This window comes from Lithobates pipiens, unplaced genomic scaffold (genome assembly GCF_037356315.1).
Source record: "Lithobates pipiens isolate NorthernLeopardFrog02 unplaced genomic scaffold, aLitPip1_a1.2 Scaffold_23, whole genome shotgun sequence".
NCBI lineage: Eukaryota > Metazoa > Chordata > Amphibia > Anura > Ranidae > Lithobates > Lithobates pipiens.
The window spans coordinates 90,663,320-90,689,111 of NW_027507785.1; the positions used below are offsets into that span (position 1 = coordinate 90,663,320).

Consider the following 25,792-nt stretch of genomic DNA (forward strand, 5'->3'; position numbering starts at 1 on the left):
TAGTTCCGCAACAGCTGGAGAGCCATTATTCTGAAGATTCCTGATCAATCTAGCATGTCTTGAAAAAAGGTGTTTTTTCATGTGCCTTCTATGATGCCCAAGAAATATTGTTTGGAAAATACAAATAGGTCATGGCAAATCTACATTCCAAATATGACACTTAAAGGGGTTGTAAATATAAATGTTTTTTCACCTTAATGCATTCTATGCATTGAGGTGAAAAAACATCTGACAGTGCCTGCGCCCCCAGCCCTCCCGTTTTACTTACCTCACCCCTCGAAAATCCCGCGCTCGCCTCCGTCGTCCTTTCCAGTTAAGCCTGGCCACTGATTGGCTGGAGTGGATGGATGGAAAGCAGCGCAGCCATTGGCTCGCGCTGCTGTCAATAACATCCACTGACGCGGAGCGCCGGGGGCGGGGCCGTGTGATAGAGCGAGCGGCTATAGCCGCCGGCTGTATCACGGGAGCGCGCCCGCAGGTGCTTCTCACCATGCATGAGCACCTGCGGGAGGAAGCCAAGACAGCCGCCAAGGGACCCCAGAAGAGCAGGTTCGAGTTGCACAGTGGAGGTAAGTATGACATGTTTGTTATTTAAAAAAAAAGAAAAAATTCACTTTACAATCCCTTTAAGATTGCCATGTACTATGCAATCTGATTGGCCAATCTCTGTACAACTCGATAGTTAGGCAAAATAAGTAATAAGAAGATGCACTTGAACAATTAATTCAAATTATAGGATATCAAACAGGCTCTTGCTCTAAATCTAATTAATTTAAGATCTAACTGACTGCAGTGTACCGTCACCTTTAAAGAGCAAGATCTGAAAAAAAAAAATGTATTGGGTTTAGAAACACTTTTCTGTTTTTTGTAATGTATTGATAGATTGAAAGATTTGGGTAAAAAAAGAAAAAAAAAAACACATTTCAAATATATTAGAAGTGATAGGATTGAGATTAGCATCAAAAGGGTTAATTAACTGAGACACCTACTAATTGCCTATAACAAGATACATCCAATGATATGAAATTAACCAATTGTATTGGACGTGCGCTATTATCAATGAAAAAACTGCAGTTACCCTAGCGACAGTTGCAGTTTACATACGCAGGTATTTATTATCGCTATTTGCGCCGGTTTGCACGTTTGATTAATGACTTTTCCGACACTCCAATTAATCTATGAACTGGTGCAGTGCCTTTTTCTTAGTAAATCACCCCCTATGTGTGCATGGAGAGTTTACCGGCTGCAGAAAAAAAACATCAGAAGCCAAAAACCACAGCTGTAAAAATGTCCAATGTGCATGAGACCTAAGGCTGCATTCACCCTAGGGAGACACAGGGGAAAGCAGGTGGCGCTGAGTGGGGAGCCTGGCAGCCTTATATCCCATTCTTTTCCTGGAGCTGTCGTTTCCCTGAGCCTCAGGTGCAGACTGGGCAGGGACCCCCCCCCCCCCCCCCCCCAGAGTGAGCAGAGGAGGACAGCCAGAGGGCCTCAGCCTGCAGTGCCATGGGCTGGGACCCTGGGGGGGGGGGGGGGGGCATGAGAGGCTCCACTGCCAGCTCAGGGCTGGGATGGGATGCCGAAGAATGATGAAGTAACCATGATGGAGCAGGTATCAGCCCCAGGCTTCAGACTCAGAGCAGCCGCATCCAGGGGGTGAGTAGTACTGGGACTGTGGGAGGGTGGTTTGTGTGACTTTTTGACATTTAAATGACTCAATCTGTATAATCAGAGCATACTTACCTCTTTGGGAAACATAGGCTGTATGATACAATCTCTAAGAAGAGATTATATGGAACTATATGGCTCATGATGATTTGGCGCAGTATACGGCCTATCTGCTGACAGTCTTAAAGTGGAATTAAACCCTTCTATCTTTTAAAGCCAAGGAAGCTGCTTCTCTTTGATCTGCAATTGCCATGGTGCTGCACATGTGATCAGTTATGACACCAGTTATTTGACAGTTTGGTTGAGGACACAAGCAAATGTGACAGCGATTTCGCCATTCCAGGAATGGAACCATTTTTTGAAACTGTTAAATTGATGGGTTTAGCTACACTTTATGTTTTACTGTTGGGGCTCTGGGCTTCAGAAAAATTGCAGCCTCCAGCATTCCGGCAATAAGAAACAGGAGAAATGCTGCAGGCAATTTACAGCACACATTAATTTGGCAAGCATAATTATTAATGTGGAATGGGTGTTTCTTGCTAAAGAACATTATTTTTTTATCAAGTTGTTATGGGTGGCAAGTTTTAATTTAAGCATTGTGTGATGTATGGTTTACAATGATTACCTTGCAGTACCAGGAGGAGTTTTAATGTTTTTAAGTTTTTTTTGTCTTTTTTTCTAAGATAATAAATAGTAGTAAATATATAGTAACACTGTATATATTCAGTTAGGTCCATATATATTTGGACACAGGCACAATTTTTGATTTTTTTAAGGTATTTACCATAACATATTCAAGCTATATTTATATAATGGAAATGGGCTGAAAGTGCACACTCTTGGGTTTAATTTTAGGGTATGTACATCCAAATCATAGGAAGGGTTTGAGAATTACAGCTCTTAAGAATTGACCAAAAGTAACTGGACAATTTAATTTTTAAAGCTGTTTCATGGCCAGGTGTGGGCTACTCTATCATTATTTCTTCATTAATTAAGCAGGTAATTAAGCATGTAAAAGCTCTGGAGTTGATTCAAAGTGTGATATTTGCATATGGAATCTATTGCTGTGAACCTACATCATGCATTCAAAGGAGCTGTCCATGCAAGTGAAACAGGCCATTGTGAGGCTTGAAAATTGAAGTAAATCCACCAGAGAGATGGCAGCAACATTAGGAGTATTCAAGTCAACAGTTTGGTACATTCTGATGCCGCGTACACACGGTCGAACTGTTTGACGTACTTAGTCCGTTGAAACACATTTCAGCGGACAATCCGCTCGTGTGTGGGCTTCAGCGGACTTTTTCAGCGTGCAGTCCGGAGTACTAAGAATTTCGGATTTTCCAAAAATCTGTCCGTCGTACTTTGGTTTCAGCGGACAATACGGTCGTCAGTATGTTAGTTCGACGGACTAAGAATGGCGCATGCCCAGAAAGGATTTACACGGCGGAAGGGTGCTTTGCTGTGTCTTGGACTTCCTATTTCTAGTCCCGTCGTACGTGCTGTACACGTCATCGCGCAAGCTTTCGACGGACTGTTTGTGCATCCGTGTGTGGTCAAGTCCGTTCAGTGGAAAGTACGACGGATTGTCCGTCGGATTGTATGACGGACTAAGTACGTCAAACAGTTCGACCGTGTGTACGCGGCATGAGGAAAGAAGAATGCACTGGTGAGCTCAGCAACATAAAAAGGCCTGGATGTCCATGGAAAACAACAGTGGTGGATGATCGCAGGATCCTCTCTATGGTAAATAAAACCCCATTCACAAAATTCAGACAAGTGAAGGACACTCAGCGGGAGATGGGCGTATAATTGTCAAAGTCTACAATAAAGAGAAGACTTCATGAGAGCAAGTACAGAGGGTTTACCAAAATGTGAAAACCATTCATAAGCCTGAAAAATAGAAAAGCCAGATTAGACTTTGCCAAAAAAAAATCTGAAAAAAGCCAGACCAGTTCTGGAAAAGCATTCTTTGGACAGATGAAACTAAGATTAATCTGTACCAGAATGACAGGAAGAAAAAAGTGTGGAGAAGGCTTGGAACAGCTCATGAGCCAAAGGACACAACGTCATCTGTAAAACATGGTGGAGGCAGTGGGATGGCATGGACATGCATGGCTTCCAGTGGCACCGGGTCATTAATTTGACAGAAGCACCCGAATGAAGACAGATTTCTGCAGTGTTTAGAGATGTAGGGGGTCATTTACTATAGCGCTGCAGCACTAATTAGCGCAAAAACGGTATTCACTATAGCACTGGTAAAAAAAATACTCCCAAAATCGAATTTACTATAGTTCCCTGAAACCAAATAGTGCCCAAACCCATATTCTGCTAAAACCTGGAGTAGTGCATATGGAAATAATGTTTACAGCACAATATAATTGCCTAAATAGTACTGAAATATGTGGTATGTTATTTAAAGATAATCTGCTTTTAAACTGTGTGAAAAAAAATGATTTCTACACTGAAATATCTTTAAGGCTCGGTTCACACAGGGGGCGACACGACTTGCCGCGCCGCGACTTGACAAGTCGCCCCCCGTTCTGTACTACGGAACCGTTCTAAGAGGAGCGACTCGAGTCGCTCCGACTTAGAAAAAAGGTTCCTGTACTACTTTTGGGCGACCTCGGGCGACTTGCATTGACTTCTGTACAGAAGTCGTTTGCAAGTCGCCGCTGAGGTCGCGGCAGGTCGCGGCGCGGCAAGTCGTGTCGCCCCCTGTGTGAACCGAGCCTAAAAGTCTGAGAAGAGATAAATTCCCTGTTTTTTTTATAACTAGGTGACAACACAACTAAGCATGCTCAGACCTGCAAATAGCTCTCATTTTAGCTCCAATTTCTTTTTTACAAGACGCTATGGTAAACACCAGAATGAGCGCTGTGTTAAAGAGCATTTTTTGGGAGTGAAAATTGGTGCTATTATAGTCCAATGCAAGTTTTAGCCATTGATTCTAATGGTACAATTGTAACTTCTCCAAATAAACCCCTTTAATGTTGAGATGAAATGTATCTTTCGCTGATATAAATTTTCCTTTGCAACATTGTTGCTTCTACTTAATTTATTTTGTTTTTAAGAATACTAGAATGTGGAATATTTTGATGTTTTGGTAAAATATATTTTCCCCTGTCATTTTCACTTGTAATGCCCCATACACATGATCGGAAATTCAGACGGAAAAAGTCTGATCAGTTTATGTTTTCGGAAAATCTGATCGTGTGTGGGCTCTATCTGACTATTTTCATCAGAATTTCCGATGGAAAATGTTTGAGAACTGGATCTAAAATTTTCCAACAACAAAATCTGATCAGACTTTTTTCCGATCGTGTTTAGAGAATTCCGACGGACAAAGTGCCACACATGCTCAGAATAAATTAAGAGACGAAAGCTATTGGCTACTGGCTTCTTTATAGTCCCATCGTATGTGATTTACGTCACCTCGTTCTGAACAATCGGATTTTCCGACAACTTTGTCCGACCGTGTGTATGCAACACAAGTTTCGGCCAAAATCCGTCTGAAAAAATCCAATGGATTTTGTGGTCGGAATGTCCGACCGTGTGTACATGGCATTACTCTCCATCTTACAACAATCTTTACACAAACTGACACATAATTTGAGGCCAAAAAATGTGATATGTGTATCAACATCAGAAATCAAAATGTAATTCCCAAAAAATTGAGGGTAATATCACTATTCTACACTCACAAAGAACCAGAAAATATCACAGAATAAATCAAGAAGAATAACCAAGTATTGTAATTCCATCACCATCAAAGATATGCAGTATTTATGTCACTGTGTAGTAGGTTTTCACATGTGGCAGCTCTGTGGCTTGGCGGTTAGAACTTCTGCTTAGCATCCTTGAGTGTCTGGTTTTGAATCCCAAAACATGCTGCTTCATGTAGGGAAGTTGTCTCATCTCCCATATTCTAAAACTATGTTTAAATGTAGTATTTATGTGTAGGATGATTCCACCACCATTGTAAATCTTGCCAGACACACTATCCAGCCAAAAGCATGGGCATAGCATAAGGGGTTGCAGGGGTCACAATCGCAACCCCGCCCCTAGCTCCAGGGGGGCACTGCAGCTTCCCCTTCATATAATCATATCCTCCACAAAATCCAGCTCCAATCTGCCCTAGGGCCACACAGCCACGCTCCAGTACTGGGCTTATATTTTGCCTTCCACAGTCCACACCCCTCTGTTCCCATTGGCTGGAGAGAAGCTGTGAGCCCTTTCCTGAATGGAGAGGAGCACGAGGTGTGAAAAGCCAGGATAGAGAAGTGTCTGTGCTGTCAACATGGAATGGTAACCGAGCTCAGCGAGGAGAGTGCCATCCTGTAGCCATGATGGGACCAATGTCACTAGTGAGGTATGACACTGCTCAGTGTCTCCTAGTCACCAACTGGGATTCTCTGACTACTTACCCCACTTCCCTGACAACTGGGGAAAAGACACACACATCCACACTGACAGAGAAACCTTCAGAAATGTTTAAAACAAATCCCTTAACACCTCCTTGGGGTGGCCCTTGAAGGGCTGCAGGCTCAAGATTTTGTGTCACATGGCTTTGCCCTCCCAGATCTAAGTTGCCTCCCCTGCATGCTATGCCTGGCTTCTGAGCTCCTTTCCCATTACAGCACTCTATACTGTTCCTCCTCCACAGGGCTGAAATCACATTCCTTTACAACACAGCCAGTTAGTCATGATCTGCACAGGGTGTATCTGCCTACTGCAACTACACTGCCATTCCGACCAGAGAATTTCACAGGTCAGGAGGGCCACATAAAAGCCAGATACACCCTGTGAAGACTGACAGATTGTGTGTAAAGGAATGTGATTTCAGCCCTGTGTAGTGTGGGAGGAGCTGTATACAGTGTTGGGATGGGAAAGGACTGGAGTGACCTGCCAGGGGTCCCTGTCCTCTGACTCTCCAGCGGTAATCCCTGTCCTCTGATGTAAAGAGGAACTAGTGGGGGGGGGGGGGCAAGTCAACTTTTGCATCGGGGCCCACAAGCTTTAAGCTACATCTCTAGCCAAATGTATTGGGTTGCCTGCCTTTACACACACATGAACTTAGTCTGTAGGGTTAAAATTTGATTTAGCCTACCCTTTGCAGCTAGAACAGCTTCTGGGGAGGCTAGGAAGGCTGTCCACAAGGTTTAGTGTGTCTATGGGAATGTTTGACCATTCTTCCAGAAGTGAATTTGTGAGGCACTGATGTTGAATGAGAAGGCCTGGCTCGCAGTCTCTGCTCTAATTCAGCCAAAAGGTGTTTGGGTTGAGGTCAGGACTCTGCGCAAACCAGTCAAGTTCCTTCACCCCTAATTCGCTCATTCATGTGTTTATGGACCTTGCTTTGTGCACGGGTGTGCAGTCATGTTGGAACAGGAAGGGGCCATCCCCAAACTGTTCCCACAAAGTTGGGACCGTGAAATTGTCCAAAATGTCTTGGTATGCTAATGCCTTAAGAGTTCCCTCCACTGGAACTAAGAGGCCAAGCCCAACCCCTGAAAAATAACCCCACATCATAATCCCCCCTCCACCAAATGATTTGGACCAATGCATAAAGCAAGGTTCATAAAGACATTGATGAGTGAGTTTGGGATGGAGAAACTTGATTGGCCTGCACAGTCCTGACCTCAGCACAACAGAACACCTTGGGGATGAATTAGTGCCTGACCTCACAAATGCTCTTCTGGAAGAATGGTCAAACATTCCCACAGACACACTCCTAAATCTTATGGACAGCCTTCCCAGAAGAGTTGAAGATGTTATAGCTGCAAAGGGTGGGGCAAATGAATTTTGAACTCTACAGACTAAGACTGGGATGCCATTACAGTTCATGTGTGTATAAAGGCAGGCGTTTCAATACTTAGGCCAATATATTGTATATTGCTTGTGACGCTGGGCATGGCTATGGACTTAGGGCTGGTTCACACCACAGAGATGCAGACAACATGTGTGAGGCTGCCTGCTGGCTAAGTAGGTAGAAATTCTGCCTATCAGCACTGGGGTTGCTGGTTCAATTCCCCAACATACTAATGCTTGCTTGTGTTGAAGTTTATATGTTCTCACTGTGTGGGTTTCTCACCACGATCCAAAGATATGCTGGCACTGTATTTGTCTCCTGTCGAAATAGTCTGTAATGTAAGAAAGTTAATTTTGGACTTTAGATTGGAAGCTCATTGCAGCCAGGGACTGATGTTAATGTTTGTTAGAACGAATCATGCCCAGGGACTTGGACATTTAAAATTGTATGGTTTACACTGCACAGGTACATATGCTTAGAAAACTGTGGCTTTGTTTATGTGCATGCAAATGGACTTCGATCTTTGGCCTGTAGTTGGAGATTGGTTGATGCACATAGCCAAGGGCAAACACAGTTGCAAATAGTATTATGTGTTCCTGCTCATTGTTTCACAGTTGAGTGACTTTTCCCGAAAATTTGGATCTCCGAGTTGCATGACAAGTTGTACCCCATGATTCTCAATGATAACCATTCATATCTGTGCTACTTCAAGCTGCAACAACTTCAAAGTAATCCCTGTACTACTTTGGTGTGACTTTCATGTTATCAATGAATCTCATTAGGTTCCTTTCACACTTGGCCAACATTTCATACAACTTGAGGTCCATAAGGCCCCTTTCACACTTGTGCGACCTGCAGCTCTTTTTGCGGCACATTTGATGTGATTTGAAGCAATGCCAGCGTAATTTTGAGGTCTATGGACGCAGGAGTCACAGGACAAGTGTGAAAGGGGACTTAGGGCCGGTTCACACTGCTGTGCTGTCCAACATCGGATGTGATTTGCCCCACACTGCAAATCACATACGATGTCTGTGTGTTGCAAACTCAGCCATACAGATTGTATGGTTCAATTTGCATCGCATTTGGACCCAAGCTCACACAGAACCCTTTTTTTTAGTCTGCAGCAGAATCGGATCGCATGGGTGCTGAATTTGCAGTTCGCTCTGCGATATGCGAACTGATTTGGGGGTGTCATTAGCTTTCTACTGACACTCCCAGCAGTTTGCATAAGGCAGTGTGAACTGCCTGCGAGTTGTATGCGATGCAGGAACCCGCACTGGATTCGCAGGGTCCCTGCATTGCTCCAGTGTGAACTGGCACTGACCCTAGGTTCACACCTATGCATTTTTTAGTGCTTTTGCAGTTTGCAGAAACACTCTACAGTCCATATAACATGGTTTCCTATGGTACTAGTTCACATCTATGCGTTTTGTGACCAGAGCATTTTTGGCTTCCCCACTGAAAGTAAAAGAAAAAAAAGGCCAGCCCAAAAAAACTGCATGGGGTCCCTCCCCCATCTATACCAGGCCCTTCAGGTCTAGTATGGATTTGGAGGGGACCCCCCCATGCCAAAAATTAAACAAAAATGGCATGGGGTTTCCCCAAGGTCTATACCAGACCCATGCCAAAAGTTAAAAGAAATGGCGTGGGGGTCCCCCCAAAACCGATACCAGACCCTTATCTGAGCACGCAACCTGGAAGGTCAGGAAGGGGGGACGCCCCCCAAACCATACAAGGCCACATACCCTCAACATGACGAGGGTGCTTTGGGGTCCCCCCAAAGCACCTTGTCCCCATGTTGATGGGGACAAGGACCTCATCCCCAACCCTTGCCGGGTGGTGGGGGCCCCTGGGCTTGAGTCACTTTCGGACCCCACTTTCTATACATTACCGTATAACAGGCACCCCAAGTTTAGGAGGGAATTTTAAGGAAAAAAACTTTTAGGAGGGAAGTTTAAGGAAAAAACTTACATTTAAATGCCCATCAATGCAGTCTTATCAGTGTCCATCTGCAGCCTTGCCCATCCATCTGCAGCCTTGTCAGTGTCATTTGCAGCCTTGTCAGTGTAGCCTTGTCAGTGTCATTTGCAGCCTTGTCAGTGTAGCCTTGTCATTTGCAGCCTTGCCCCAGTGTCATTTGCAGCCTTGTCATTGCAGTCTTGAAGTTTAAAAATGGCGCCGCCGAGATAGAGTCCTGTGTATCTCAGTGGCTCTCGGGTCCTCTCGGTGGCTCTCGGGTCCTCCCGCAGTCCGGAGCGGAGCTGAGAGTAGCCGAGTGTACTGGGCTCGGCTCACAGTCATACCCAGTCCCTGTGTTATGTCCATCATAGGGCGGGACTGGGCGTGACTGTGAGCGGAGCTGAGCCGAGTACACTCTGCTATGTATCTCGGCGGGGCCCATGGGCTTGAGCCCAGTCAAGCCCAATGGTAAGTCCTGCCCTGGTTGTGGGGGTCTGCAGGCGGGGGGCTTATAGGAATCTGGAAGCCCCCTTTAACAAGGGGCCGCCAGATCCCGCCCCCCCCCCCCATGTGAATGGGTATTGGGTACATTGTACCCTTATACATTCACCAAAAAAATCAGTGAAAACTGGCAAAAGACAATAACTGGTTGACAGTTCCTTTATTAAAAATGTCTTCTTCTTACTCCAGCTTCTTCCTCCATCTTCCTCCGGTTTTTCCTTCAGTTTCTCCTTCTTCCTCCAGCTTCTTCTTCCCCTGCTTCTTCCTCCATCCTCCTCCGGTCTTTTCCATCTTCCTCCAGCTTCTTCTTTCCCAGTTCGTCCTCCGCCGTTGTTTTAGCTATAGAAATAGCCTCTAAATAGCGCCTGAAAACTGCCTCCCATTCATTTCAGTGTGTCTTTTCACACTGGGGAGGTGCGCACCTTGGTCGTTAGGTAAAGTCCTGAAAGCAGCATGTTTTCCAAGGCGCCGCAACACAGGCGTTTTAAAACCCTTCTTTGGAGTTAAAAGCGCCCCGCTAATGGCCGAAAAGCACTTCTTAACCTTTTCCCATCCGTGCTATAGATGAATGATGGTACACAGCGCAGACCTACATTGCCCTGGCCCCTTACCACATGATCAGCTGTCAGCCAATGAGAGCTGATCACGTGATGCAAACAGAAGCTCGGTAATAGTTTTTTTTTTCTCGTGTGAGTAGAAGAAAAAGCCGATCACTGGCTTCTGTGGAAGGGACATCGGTCCCCGAAGAGGGAGAGGTGAAGCCACCTCATGTGTGCCAACCAGTACCGCCTGCCAGTGCCCACAGTGCCATCAATCGGTGCCCACCAATTGATATCAGTGCCACCTATCAATGCCCACCAGTGATGCCAATCAGTGCCTCATCAGTGACATCTAGCAGTGCTGTCTATCAGTGTCACCTACCAGTGCCCATTACTGTCACCCATCAGTGCCAGCTATCAGTGCCACCCATCAGTGCCCTTCAGTGCTACCTATCAATGCCCTTCAGTGCTGCCCATCTGTGCCACCTCTCAGTGCCCACCAGTGCTGCCTCATCAGTGCCCACCAGTGCTGCCTATTAGTACCGCCTTATCAGTGCCACCCTATCAGTACCCATCAGTGCAGTCTCATCAGCATACATTAATGAAGGAGAAAAATTACCTGTTTGCAAAATTATAACAAAATATAAAACGGTTTTATTTTCAAAATTTTTGGTCTTTTTTCCTTTTTTTACATGACCGCGCAACTTTCATTCAATGAGTTAGAGCGCTGAAAGCTGAAAATTGGTCTTGGCAGGAGGGGGGTTTATGTGCCCAGTAAGCAAGTGGTTAAACAGTGCCACTAAAACAAGCTACACTTTAGCACTAACACGGTCCCAGTGCAAAAGGGGTCTTATAGATTGGCAAGTTGGCAAGGTAGGTCCAAAGAGCGGCGTCGGCAGGGGGTGCTGACCGTGGCTGAAGCCCTGAGTGGGTCACCAACAAGCCCTGGGTCTTGGGTGGGCACTGTTCTATCATTAGCCCTGAGCACCACTGCCTGCCGCCAAGTGGGGACCGATCTGATCCCATAGTGTATGCAGGATTACACTATGGGCATTTCCTTTCTTTGTGCCTATAATTCCCCCTGCATACTGAGGATATTAACAGAGGGACCTGAACATCCAACTACAAAATGTAAGCAGAAGGATACAAGCTCCGCGCTTGTGGATTGATGCCAACTATTATATCTAATAAGTGAGTTCATTTATTATATGTGGTACCGCAAAGGACCTCATATGGGATTACGCTATGGGCTGTCGTTTTTTCTTTTTTATCTAAACCCCACAAACTGAGACCAAGATCATTTAAGTTCACTGGAGCTGGTCAAAAGGATGTTTAAAGATCACCTATAATTCCTTCTATGCTGTATACCTTGCAGCAGTAAGGTGAGAGGCTTGTGCATACAGAGGTGCCACCATTAGAAGATTAGCTGGGCACCGATCGATTGATTGCTCATGGTGGAGGGATTCACTATTTGTGTGGAACATTATTTCAGACCATTACAGTGGAATTTGTTTCTTGTTTTATCACTCTCACTACCGGACTATATTGGTTTTATCCAGCTTTATTGCACACTTAGTGGTGCATGTTGGACTGTATCACACTGTTTATTTATTTGTTCGCTTATTCGTTCAATGTCACATTTTGTTATATAGATTTCATATATTTGGTTCTAATTTTTTTTTCCATCACATGATATTTTATATATTTTGTATATTGAGTTGATATACATTTGTATACCACACACAGCGCAACGCCACCACGAAAACATGTTTTTTACTGCCAGCTTTTTCCTTTTACTGAAATTTACTGGCAGGAGAAAATTGCCTGTTTTTTACTGGCAACACTGCCATGTGTATGTCAGTGTATGTATGTCTTGTAGGTCAGTGTATGTCAGGTAGGTGAGTTTAGTGGTCAGAATTGATGGGCACTGGTATGCCAGGCAGCAACCAGCAAGTGAGCTTACGAGCTTACCTCCCACCACACAACCCCACTGCCAGGGGCGTTACTAGGGGTGGCTATTGGAGCTATAGCCCCGAATCTGGGGCCCATAGCTCCGAGTCTCTTGCTGCAAGGTCCTTCCCTTACCACCGGGTTGCTGTCGCTGCAGCGGGTGGGCTGGCTGCATGAGAGAGGCGGAGGAGAGGAGAGAAGCGAGCAGGCGGAGGAGCAAAGATTACATCTCTCTTCGCCCACTCCACATTAGTGCTTTTCACAGCTGGGCCTCTTCAGTTTGGGAGCGAGTTGTGGCGAGCAGCAGAGGGATGAGTATCATCTCTCACTGCCCACCACACATCAGCGCACTTCTGTCCTCACTAAATTGACCAGTACTGTTAGCCTGCCACCAATGCAGTGTTAATGCGCATTTGGTGGCACTGGCTGGCATGGCAAGTGACAATCCGCATCAGATGGCAAGTGACAACCCACATCTGGTGGATGGTGATGTGGTAAGTGGCAATCTGCAAATGGTGGCAGATGTGGCAATCTGCAAATGGAGCCAGAAGACGTGGCAAGTGACAGTCTGCAAATGGTGTCAGGAGGCGTGGCAAGTGACAATCTGCAAATGGTGGCAGGAGATGTGGCAATCTGCAAATGGAGCCAGGAGACGTGGCAAGTGACAATCTGCAAATGGTGACAGGTGACAATCTGCAAATGGTGGCAGGAGGCGTGGCAAGTGATAATCTGCAAATGGTAGCAGGAAACATGGTAATCTGCAAATGGTGACAGGTGACGTGGCAAGTGCCAATCTGCAAATGGTGGCAGGTGACGTGGCAAGGGACAATCCACATCTGCTGCCAGGTGAAAGTGGCAAGTGACAATCCACATCTGGTGGCAGGCGACATGGCAAGTGACAATCCACATCTAGTGGCAGGTGACAGTGGCAAGTAAAATGCTGCATCTGGTGACAGGCGACGATGGCAAGTGACATGCCCAGGGCTTCCACTGATTCTGCAGTATGGTGAGTAGAACCACTTCATTATATATTAGAATGTAACAATAGAAATAATGCACTTCAATCACCCTGACACTATATCAACCATGCTGCCATGATGATTGAAGCGCCAACACCAGCCATCGTCCATGAAAAGTTGCTCACCACCGGTCCCCCTCCCGCAGGTATGCAAAAAGGTTGGTGACCGCTGCTATGGGCTCTAGCCCCAGATCTTTTGCAGACCTAGCAGCACCCCTGCCCACTGCCCAGCAAAAAAAACCTGCGCCACTACCGCCAACCCCCCCATACCTTGGACTTTGGGCTGAAGCCCCTGGTCTTTTTGCCACCTAGCAATGCCCCTGGGTCCAACCAATATGCATGGTATTTTGTGGTAATACCCTTTATTGAAGCGCAACAGCGTGAACCCAGACAAGCCATCCACCACACGGTGCAGCCAATGACCCATTCCCTCAGTGAGGACAGACTTGTGACTGGACTGGGTGTCCTAACACTTATTTCCTGTCAGCTCTCCATCCTCCCCCCTCGTCTGACCTCATATTATCACCTCATACAGCGTCAGAACACCGTGACAACCCAATATTATATAGAAATGAGGCACAGTACTGCATGGAGTGAAACATTTAGCGGGACACATCGATACATTTTATTTCATTTATTTTATTAAGGAGCAAACAGTCTTCTTCACTCTCCTCCTCATAGATGGTGACAAGATGGCGGGCGTCCTCTAACACAAGCTCTAGAGCGAGCAGGGGCGCGCCCCGCTTCGGGCGCCCATTGGCTCTCCCACCCGTGGGAACCGCCCGCGCCTGACGTCACGGAGACGAGAAATAGGACGGAGAGGGGGCGCGCGTGAGGAGAGAGCTGCGAGATGGCGCCGTGAGAAGAGACCGGGGACGGTGTCACGGAGACGGCGGCGGCTCATGTTAGATAAGAGTATTGGCGGGCTCAGGCAGTAGCACAGGGCACACGACGTGACTGAAGACTACAGAAGACAGCACGGCAATGGAGGAAGAGAAGGCAGGCGCTGTGAGGGACGGCGGTGGAAGTCCGGGGACAGCGGGCGCTGAAGAGACGAAGACGCACGGCGGCGCCGCTGCACAAAATGGCGAACAAGCCGAGGAGGCGGACACTAGAAGAACGGGCTTCGTGCGCCGCAACAGCAGCGAACCCGGGAAGATGGAGGCAGGGAAGACGGTCATACCCACAGAAGAGCCCCCCAGGAAACGCTTTCAGATTCCCAGGAAGACCAAGAAAGGTGGTGCTCCTCTTCCGTTCTATAGGGCGAGGTCTTCCCGTGCATGCCGCCCCCCCGGCCACACATCTCGGTGTAATGATTGTGTAGACCGCTAGGGGGAGCCTGGTGTCATATTACATCAGTCGGGGTGCGCGCGTGTTGGTTTTTTTTTCACTGGCTGCGCGTGGCGATGTCACCGCTGATTCCGATTCCCAGCGAGCTGGTGTGGGCGGAGCACGTGGCCCCGCCCCCGCGCTGTGAGCTTTGGCACGTGTGGTTTTTTTTTCTTTCCTTTTTGCATCTCACCTGCCAACTTGCTGGGTGAAGCTACACCATTTCCCATGTGTTGGGTAATGCTCAAATGATGAGACTGGATAGAATATTGAAATTATTTTCTGAGCCTGTTAGCCTTATCTCTCTTTAGATTTTCTTAGTGCAGCAGAAAAGGTTCTGTGCATGCTTTGAAATTTGAATGCCCGTTAGCCTGCACCTAATGTGTTAAGATGACGTTTACGTCATGTTAAATAACACTTTCCAGACACCTTTGTGTTGGTTTTCTATTGTAGGGAAAAAAGTTGTGCCACCTTGAATAGCAACACTTTCTAAATGCCATAGGGGAGCTTGCAGTGAATGTACATTGAGATCAATGGAAAGGTTTTTGGAGTAGTAAAGCCTGCCAAACATGTTGGTTAGATTGAACAACACTGGCTGCTGCAATGTACACCATTTTGACAGGTACTCTTGTGAAGCTCCAAAAACATGTTGGTGTAACCCTAGCCTAATGGAAGTAGAGCAAGAAAACTCCCTGCTGGCTGCTGATGTCATCAGCTTGGTGGCTTCCAGCTACCAATCTTCAACCATGTTCATTGGCTAGGCTGAGATGATGTCACTCTTGTTCATACGCGGGAGTACACGCATCTCTGCATTGCCTTGAATTTGAATGAATTGAATTTGGCATACAGGCAGGTAAGGCACTTAATATTTATTTAAACCCTCACCTTGTAAAACCTAGTCAGATTAAAATAGAAATGAAAGGCAAAACGTGTGTGTATACACATTAAAAAAATTACTTTTTCAGTGATCACATTCTCTGTTCTCAGCTGTATAAGAGCTTGGGGAGGAGAAACATTCCCCAGTGAATGGTTGTGAAAGTGGGCGTATTAGGACAATTCTTTTCACTGGATGAAAGTACATGGAGTTCCCCGTATAGCTACGGAACTGGCCTTGCTGTGCTCTCTTGCTTAGTGTGGTCAGTTTTTGATAGGAAAGAGGGACTGTTAGGAACACCAGGAATATTGTACAAAGAGCAGGACACTTAATTTTTTTTTATATATATACACAAGTATGTGGTAAACCAGGCATAGCAGAAGAGAACATGACTTGTATTTTATGTTCCATTTTAATTTTTATGATGGAGCTTAACTTGCAGTTTCCAATAAATCAGACAGGGCTGCTTTCCAACACGGTTGTCTGACCTTGAGCTTACGGCACCTGTTTTTAGGTACTCAGCACTGTACAGTACTTCCATAAACTACTTGCTGTGATTTGATTGTCTGGATCAGGCTGGGTGCACAGGGGTGATTTTTGACATAGCAGCCATCACCTGATTGATACCACCCCATGTTTAGTTTCTAGTGATTGCTACACGTGAGTAATATTGAATAGTTAGCAAAACAATTGGTGTGATGGCAGTTTCAAGTTTAGCGCTTGCTACTGGTTAATCACCCAGTTGACAATCTGGAATAGAAATTTTGTAGCGCTCTAGTTGTAGGTCATTCATTTAGGCTAGCCATATACACTCAGCACTCTTGTTTATCCCCCTAGGCTCAATGAGGGATCAATTGATTCTCCTAAATAGCATGAACAGGAGAATCTACTCTATTAGCTGTTTTATTTAGTACCGTGGCACTGCAAGATGGGACTGCATCTGGCTGCCATTACTGTTCAGCCAACCGTCCCCCCCCCCCCCCATGTGTCTTTGATATATTTTAAGTTGACGTGTTGAGCCAGGTGGTGCTGCCAGGGCATTCTGTGAGTTGAATTTCAGTAATTCAGCAGAATCAACTGAAATCTAAACTGTGTCCAGCATTCGCTATACAAGTGAGCGATTCATTTTTAACCACTTGACCTGCCCATTTTTTGTGGTAGGCACTGCGTCGCTTTGACAATTGTGCGGTCGTGCATTGCTGTACCCAAACAAAATGTATGTCATTTTTTTTCCCAAAAAATAGCTTTCCTTTGATGGTGTTTGATCATCTCTGCATTGTTTATTTTTGCACTATAAACAAGAGTGACCATTTTGAGAAAAACACTATTTTTAACTTTTTGTTATAATATCCCAAAAAGTGAAAAAATTATCAGTTTAGGCCAATATGTATTCATTTTAGGCAAAATAAATTCCACTAACTGTATAATTGGTTTACATACTTTATAGCATCTACAAAATAGGGCATAGATTTATGACATCTTTATTTTTTACTAGTAGTGGCGGGGATCTGCAATTTTTAGCAGGACTGTGACATTGTGGCAGACCGAACATTTTTGACACTTTTTTTTGAGACTATTGACATTTATACAGCAATCCATAGCTCAAAATAGCCACTGATTACTGTATGAATGTCACTGGCAGTGAAGGGGTTAACACTTGGGGGTGATCAAGGGGTTAACTGTTCACTAGGGTGGTGTTTTTGACTGGGAGGGGTGTGTACTGCCTAGGAGTAGATTGCTGTTCCTGATTACTAGGAACAGCAGATCTCTCTACTTCCCTGACTGAACCAGGATCTATTTACATTGACAGATCCCCGTTCTGTCTCTCTGCAGGGTTGTCGGACATGACGGCTGTGTGTGTGGCCCTTATAGCTTGCAGCGGCCGACGTACACCTATGGCGATTCGTGCAACTGTGCCAACCTGCCGCAGTATAATGGCGTCTGGCTGGCAAGCGGGTAAAGTCATAATTTTTCTAGGTTAAGTGAACACTGTTGGTGTTTCCATAATAGCACTTAATGGATGGAGCAATTCACCACTTTTAGTATACTGCTGTTGGCCTTTTGGGAACATGTCATTAAGGGCATATGCTTACATCCCTACAGTATTGAGATTTTAATTACCAATCTCACTGTATTGTGTAATTAGTGATATTTGTAAAATTAGCAGTAAATAAAAGAAACCAGAACCTAATGGGGAAATATGATCTGTCTTCTACTATTCTTTTGGGGACACCAGAGGTGGCATTTGAATGTATTTTCAGCTGCCTTTTTTTTTTACAGATTTTAGAGAGGATGTGTTGTACAGTTCATTTCATTCCAAAAACAATGCTTTCACCCTTTTGCATAGAATAGTTTTTATTGCAAAATACATTTTGAAGCCTATTCTAGACTTGGTGAATCAGCTGAGAACACTACACAAAGCTATTGGTATAGTGCAGTGGCATTTATGCCTTATAAATGTGTTTTAAGCACAGTTTTGCATCATGCTACAGATATCTGTGCTTGCGGAGAACTGCTACTCCTTATCGAGAACACTACTGTTCTAGAACAGTGTATATGAAGATATTAAAATCTTTTTTTTTTTTTTTTTTTTTTTCTTGATTGAACTTTAAGTCTAATTTTGAAGGCTTGAAAGACTGATGTCTGGAGTAGAATTTAGACTTTAGGCTTGAGGGACTGATTGCACTGACTGGTTACAATAAAGCCCTGGGCACATTCTTTCTTTGTGATTCATGACGCATGAAAGTTTTATAACAAAAAATGAATTAAAAACTTGCTTCAAAAGCTAAATGGTCAGCCGATTGAACAAGCGTTTAGTTTGCAAAAACACACAATTCTCTTTTCAGTAAGCACCAAATATGGCAATTAATGACCGTACTGCATTATTAGAGGATGTTTAATCTTAAAAAAAAAAATAGCAGCTACAAATACTGTAACTGACTTAAAAAGGACCCACCTGTCCAAGGATCCAGCACCATCCTCACCTGGGGAGTTTCTTCGCCAGTCTTTGAGGCACTGGCGTTTTTATGAAGAGAAGCTGGCTGTGACTGCTTGTGGCTTCACAGCCAACATGGGCATAATTTGTGTTGTGCTTTGTACCTGGTCTTGCAGCCTCCTCGGACCTCTGTGTGCCGGGGGGAGGGGGGGGGGGGTTGTTTGAGTGGGTGGAGAACTTTCACTCTGATCACCTAGGCAGTGGAAGTGAGTACCTACTAACATATTACACACCTCTTCCCATAAAAACCTCTGAAAGTGGAAGAGGGTGAAAGGGTGTTAAAGCAGAACTTCACGCTAAAGGGGGATTCCTCCTTAACCCAAGGCTTTGTCAATAGGTCATTTATCATCCAAGTTACAAATTACAACTCGCTAACATTACAGTAAAATACTTTTGTTACATTTTCTACTGTAACTTTAATTGGCAAAATTATTTGAATCATTTACTCAACTTGGTTATCTCGGTATTTGCAATGTAAAGTTGTCTTTAAGCTATAGTGGTCAGGTCCTCCAATTCGAGATGACACATTGACGGTATGGCTCCGACCTGCTTGATATGAAACTTAACAGCTGTGACTCATAAAGTGGACAGTTGCTGAAAGCAGGCTATGGAGTAATAAACATATATACAGTGTTGGCACTATAAATATCACTGTCTTCTGAAGGAACTCAAAATCCCTTGCACACATTTTCATACAGGGTGAAAAGGCTTTGGGTTATGGAAGAAACCCACATTTATTATATGCGTGTAGTAGGATGGTGAAAGATGTACCCCAGTGCTACCACATGAATACCATAAATGAAGACTTGAGGTGACCTAACCATCATAAGTGCTTTGTAAGAAAAGCAACTGCATTTAAAAAGTTTTATCAGGAAAAGTAAAGTTGAATGTGACCAGCTACTACTAGCTGCTCCGTGATCTGTATGCATGAGAAAATTTAGACTTCCTTTTTATTACAGGTACTTTTATAGTGACGTACATTTATGCACCGCTTTGCATATATTGTACATCCACATCAGTCCCTGCCCTCGAGGAGCTTAAAATATAACATCTCAGAAAACCCACGCAGGCACAGGAGAACATGCAAATTCTAGGCAGTTTAGTGCCGTGGTTGGGATGCAAACCGACTAAACTTCTTTTGATCAAACATTTGAGTTAAAAAAAAATGCATTTTATAGCCATAATTATGTGGACGTGTTCTATTGAGATTTCTTTTGGCACAGATTGATTCAAAGTTGAGAAATTCCTGTCCATACCGGCCAATTGGCTATTTGTGTTTTCAGCATGGATATTGCATGTAATCCGCAGAGCAGCATTTTCCAGGGCAGATAGGTCAAAGGTTAAAAGGCAGTCTTGTTATCCCCCGTTTTTGTTTCCTCTGGAACCCGGTGATGGAATCCATTCCTTATGCAGCCAGTATGTTGTAATGCAATATATGAGGGTATCATGGAAAAGGTGGTGTTGATAAAAAATAAAAAATTGTCATTGTTTTGTTAAATGGTTGCCTCTTTGTCTGAGCTCATATATTTGTTCTGCAAGTTGTATACTTTGTAAATTAAACCAAAATAAATATAAAAAAATAAAATCTTACACTTTTTTTATTTTTTTGGTGTTTTCTTGTGTGGATCTGAAGTTTGCGCGAATTAATTTTAAAATTATTCCTAAAATAAAAAGTAACACTTTTTTGTTTTTGTTCATGTTTTAGCTCTTCAACAACTTAGTTCCGATTCGCGGGAATTTGAGGAGCTTTTGAAAATTCTACATGCCTCATTCTTGGAAACAAATTCTAAAATACATTTCACTTACAAATCTGCCCAACTGGTGCACAATGAGTTCTTGGAGAAAGAGGTCAGTGAACAATAAATTGATCATCTTTTAGATTGATCAAGTTTGGGTCGTAGGTTTGTGGGACTGAATGTTTCAATCAGTCAAGATTTGTGCCAAGTTTTTTTTTTTTTTTTCAGACTTTGACAGTAATTTGAACAGATGCTGTCAAAAGCAGACAATGTCTAACATCGATGTACTTCTATAGTCGGGGTTAATGGAAAGATATGAATGTCAAAAGTTTGACTCTTGTACTTTGTGGCACACTTATACACTTGTGTATTTGTCCTGTAACTTTGTGGTTTTAGTTTAGGGCTGTGAAAAGAAAACATGAACATTTCATCACTGTACTGTCTAAATTTACTGTTTTCTTCTTTTCCCTGCCCCAATTTGTTCTCCCCACTTAATAGTTTACTGAAAAAAGAAGACAGTTGAAATTTGATGGTCGTCTAGATAAAGAGATTGCTGAATCTTATGGTTTTCTTTTGGTTGATGAAAGCCAGGTAAGAGGAAGATATCTTGACAATGTGAGGGGGAAAAAAAATTCTCCAAACAAAGCAGGATAGTGAAATGCAGTATTTTGAACATTTAAAAATTAGGGTTGCACCGATACCATTTTTTAAGACTGAGTAAAAGTACTGATACTTTTCAAGTCCTCACCGATTCCGATACCTTTTTTTAATCTCGTGTGACAGTAGCACTGATGGACACTCATAGGTGGCACAGATGGCTTGCACTGACTGAAGGGCCATGATAGGGTGCATTTATGGGCACTGATAGGTGGCACTTATGGGCAGGCAGTGGCAATGAAATGATGAGACACTTTCTTGTGTATGAGAGTGTGGCAAAGCCCATCTTGGTACACCCAAGACAGCAGCGGACATCTTGTTACAACTAGCCCATATAGTTGGTGAACTATATGGGCTGGGTGTAACAAGATGTCCGCTGTCGCCTTGTGACTGCTGGCTTACTGAGGCAGATTGTACCAAGATGGGCATCGCGCTGTTCAATCTCTGGTGCTGTTACTTCCGTTAACCAATGTGACGGTCCGGGTCACTGATTCTGGCAAGTGTGACCCCCCAACCCTGCCACCAGCCAGCTTACCTTCCGCTGCTGCCAGCCCAGGACTTGCTCTCCCCTGCCAGGACTCTGCCCACTGACTTCCGGGAGCTGCTTCTTCATACAAAAAGTATCTGGTCAGGTATCGGGAGCATTTGCCTGAGTATAAGTACTCAGTATCTGTATTGGTGCAACCCTATTAAAAATAGCTCACTTTTTAAATTTAAGTTCTCAGTGCTGTTTAGCTTCCACCATTCTATTGTGTGGTATTTCTAATTTCTATTCGTGTGCCTAATATTTGGTACATTTTGGCCTGAGTGCAGCAATGGAAGTAGTGTATCAATTTACAAAATCCAGGCTTCAGAATCGTGATTGGAGCTGACCTGTTTAAATCCTATCCCTGGCCCAGTTTGTAATTCTCTATTTCGCCATTGATGCGTTACACACTTCTGCACCTTGATATCCAAGTACTGACGCTTGGATCTGTAACAAAATGGAGTACCAAGGTTTAATATTCAACAATAGTTTTATGTTTGTGCTTTATTTGCAGACTTTTTTCCTCCTAAAAAAAAAAATTGTTTTAAAGTAGTACTAAAGCATCCTCTCCTACTTAGATACCTTTTGCCCTATTAATCATATGCCAATTGTTCACAAAAATAACACTAAACACAGTAAATGGCAGTATCTCCAGGTCCTCTGTTCAGCCTTTCTGAACCTTTGAGAAGTGTTCCGTCTGAATGTAATTTTTTTCTGATGCCTTTTCTTTTGGACTAACCGGTTCAGTAATTCCTAGCACCTGTATGCTACTGCCATCATGTGATTATTTCTATTCTCCTGGACTAGCTACACACGTCTAGTGTAGGCGGTGGTGTCCTGCATACTGTGAGCATGCATGAAAGGGTGGCTGACACAGGCTCCATAGGTCCCTACAAGCTTAGGGAGCCACTCTTACATTGGAATTCAAGGCCAGTAATGGGAGATATGGTAAAATGAGAGGACTAAATGCAGAAGCTTTAGTAAAAAAAAAAAGCAACTTAATAGATGTGGCCATCAATATCTTAATTGTCATAAAAAATGTTTAATATGACTTGTGTTCACCCTGTTACCTGAGCAGAAATTTATATTTAAATATGCAATCATCCTGTGTATGAAAAATGGAGCCTTTTGAGCAATACGGTTTTGTAAAGTTTTGAACACACCTGTTATGGTAATGCATGCATTAAACCGCATGCCATGATCATGTACCAACAGTATTGTGGTCTGTATGGCACCATAATGCACCTTGTAAATGGGTGTACCTGAATACCTACCTATTCATGTATGTTTTAGTGCACCACAACATTCTGGGCAACCACTTGTTCTGTGTGCTTTGTAAAAAAAAAAAAGCCCCCTGGGTGCTATGGCAGCACATCTAAAATGACCAACCTTAACATGGCTGCGTTCACATAATGGACTGGACAGGTGTGAAGGGGACCTTAGAGGAACAGTTTAAGAAGGCCTGATTGTTGAATGTTCATGAATATCACAGGCATGAATTTAGTAGTTGCTGTTCTGTGAGTTCAGATTACAATTTGCATCACAGATGCCCTTGGCACAAACACATTCAGCAGTTTCAATGTTCTGAAAAATGTTAGGTTACCGTGTGCTACATCAAGTAAAAAAGGACTTGCCATTACTAAATTGAGTAAAAATAAAAAGCATTACTCAATTGTAAAGCTCATACACTGTTTCTCAGTTTTTGCCTCTGCCTGCAACATTGTAACCTTGTCCTGCCATCCTAGGCCTAATTTGCAACTTCTCAAATTTCCTGCTGGCTTAATTCCGATACTGTACAGCTGTAAACCGTACTAAACACACCATGTTTAGATTTGCATCTAATTTTTGACATATCTGGTGTCTACTTCTGAAAGCCATTGCTGCCAGCGTTTTATTGACCGTTACGCATGGAAAAGTCATGGTTGACAAAACTGCAAATTCATACTATCCAGCATGTTAAGACGGCCAGGAGAAGTTGGACTTTGTGAACAGAAAAGGTCCAGGTGCCATTCAGTAATTTTAGATGACTGGCTACCTGTCTCCTGTGATCTATATTTTTTTTTGTATACGCAATAGACCTTTTATATTTTTTTACTTTTTGTAGTCTACCATAATGTAATATAATATAGCCTAACATATTTTCTTTGGGGGGAGTGGTAGTAGAGGGCTTTAATTTGTATAGATGTGTGTTTTTTTTTTTTTTTTTTTTGCTGCATTTTAATTGGAAATAAATGGTGACACAAAATGCATTGTCCTGTCATTTCCGTGCGTGTTTACATAACTTGCATACCCCATACATTTAGTTCAAATTATAATTGTCTGCTGGTCAAAACCATATCACATTTGAGCAGACTTTCTCAACCTTTTTACACCAGAGGAGCCCTTAGATTTTTGGGGGGAGCCCTTGCTAAAACAGTCGGGGGGGGGGGGGGGGAATGCCTCTGGTGTAAGACTATAACCTTCACAGTGGTGGTGAACCACAGACTGCTAAAAAGATCATAATTGCACTCCTGCATACTAAACGCCGCCATGGAGAGATCTCAACATATCAGAAGCTATTTTCAGCTCCTGGGTTAAGAATTGGATGTCGGCTTTCTACCGGGTAGGGGGAGAGCATGTGGATTCTGTCTGCTGGCACCTGCTTATCATCCAGCAGAGAGGCAGAACGGCGGTCTATCTATGTAAACAAGACAGATCATTGTTCAGACAGGCAAGGGATGGAATGTGTGTCCCTGCAAAGCAGGGAATAATAAATTCCCCTAGTAAAAGCTCCTTACACAGTATAGTAAAACACCAGCTAGGTGCACATTTACATTTTGATCACCTGTGATGTTAACCCTTGTCCTTAGTACAGTGACTGCATTTTTTTTTTTTTTTTTAGCACTAATCACTGTATTGGTGTCGCTCATCCCCAAAAAGTGTCTGATAGAATGTGCGCCACAGTCCCGCCATAAGTCGCTGATCGCCACCATTCCTACTAAATAAAAATATACCATAGTTTGTAGACGCTATAACCAGTCAATGTACGCTTATTGGGATTTTTGTTAACAAAAATATGTAGCAGAATACATATTGGCCAAAATTGATTCCATAGTTGATCAAAGTTCTATTTGTGGGGAAAAAAGGACATTTTATTTGGGTACAGTGTCACATGACCACGCATGTGTCGGTTAAAGTAACGCTGTGCGTATCACAAAAAATAGCCTGGTCATGAAGGGGCTAAATCTTCCGGAGGTTAAATGGTTAAAGAAGTTGGTGTCCAGCCCCTGTTAAAATGGAGATTTTTTTTTATTTTTTTTAAACATCTAGAGAGTAGAATTTTATAATGGATGGTTACGTAGATTCCCTTTACAAGCGATTGTATTTAAATAGTAACCAGAAACCATTTTAATGCCATGTACTGTTTTTTTGTTTGTCATGCAGGCAAATGATGTAAAGCCACTAATTCATTACCAGATAGCGAAACGCAGATCTTCAACATATGTCAGTTCCCAAGCCGCATTCAAATATACAGACAATGGGAAACCACACAGACTTGCAAAAATAGTATTCAAATTATATTGACTTAGTAGGCATAAACCTTTTAATCCCTTCACTGCCAGGCACCATGCTTCACTTCTAAACTCAGGTGGCCAGACCATTTTTTACGGTAAATGTTTAATTTTTTTTTTCAGTTGCAGCTTTCAGAGTTTGTGAAAGACCCCCTCTGAACCATACTGTTTATGAAAGCATAGGGCCAGTAGAATAAAAGTTTTTGAGTTTTTTAGGCCCTGTGATATTTGCACAAATGTGTATCAAACAATTTTCTCTTTCGTTCATTGATGGACACAGCTCCCTTTAATTCTTGACCTTAGGGTTATTACGCCACCTTCAGAGGACTAGACAGAAACATGTAAAAACAGCAAGACTGCACAGCACCGCTCTGGGGCGGTCCCACTGGCTATAACTCCTCACCCTCCTTCCTGCAGCTCAGTTGTTTTTTTTTTTTTTTTTCCTTCCTTGTGTAGAAGGACCTGGCTTCCTGAGGGGGACCATTGGTCGTAGGAATTAAAAAAAATAAATAAAAAATTTCTGCAATTTTGATCCTGTGATCTACAATCAACAGCTGGGCTGGGTGACAGGCTGCATAATCTAGATCCTTGTAGTCTCCCCAGCCTGGTCATCGAGCGCGAGGAGACCTTAGCTATGTGCTGGGTTGGCCACAACAGGCCCCTTCTGGTCCATGAGCGGC

General features: G+C 43.7%; 1 protein-coding gene across 8 annotated transcripts in view; it reads left to right on the forward strand.

Moving 5' to 3' along the window:
- Positions 1-14,252: 14,252 nt before the first annotated feature.
- Positions 14,253-25,792, forward strand: part of TASOR (transcription activation suppressor) — a 129,614-nt gene continuing 118,074 nt past the window's right edge. For 5 of the 8 annotated variants that reach the window (XM_077452036.1, XM_077452038.1, XM_077452037.1 and 2 more), the window contains exons 1-3: positions 14,254-14,681; positions 20,348-20,490; positions 20,877-20,969. In XM_077452036.1, the coding sequence (XP_077308162.1) occupies positions 14,429-14,681; positions 20,348-20,490; positions 20,877-20,969 (489 nt within the window). In that variant the 5' untranslated portion in view covers positions 14,254-14,428. Of the gene's footprint in view, positions 14,682-20,347; positions 20,491-20,876; positions 20,970-25,792 lie in introns of all 8 variants that reach the window. The other 3 variants (XR_013262311.1, XM_077452041.1, XM_077452042.1) reach the window with 1 other exon arrangement.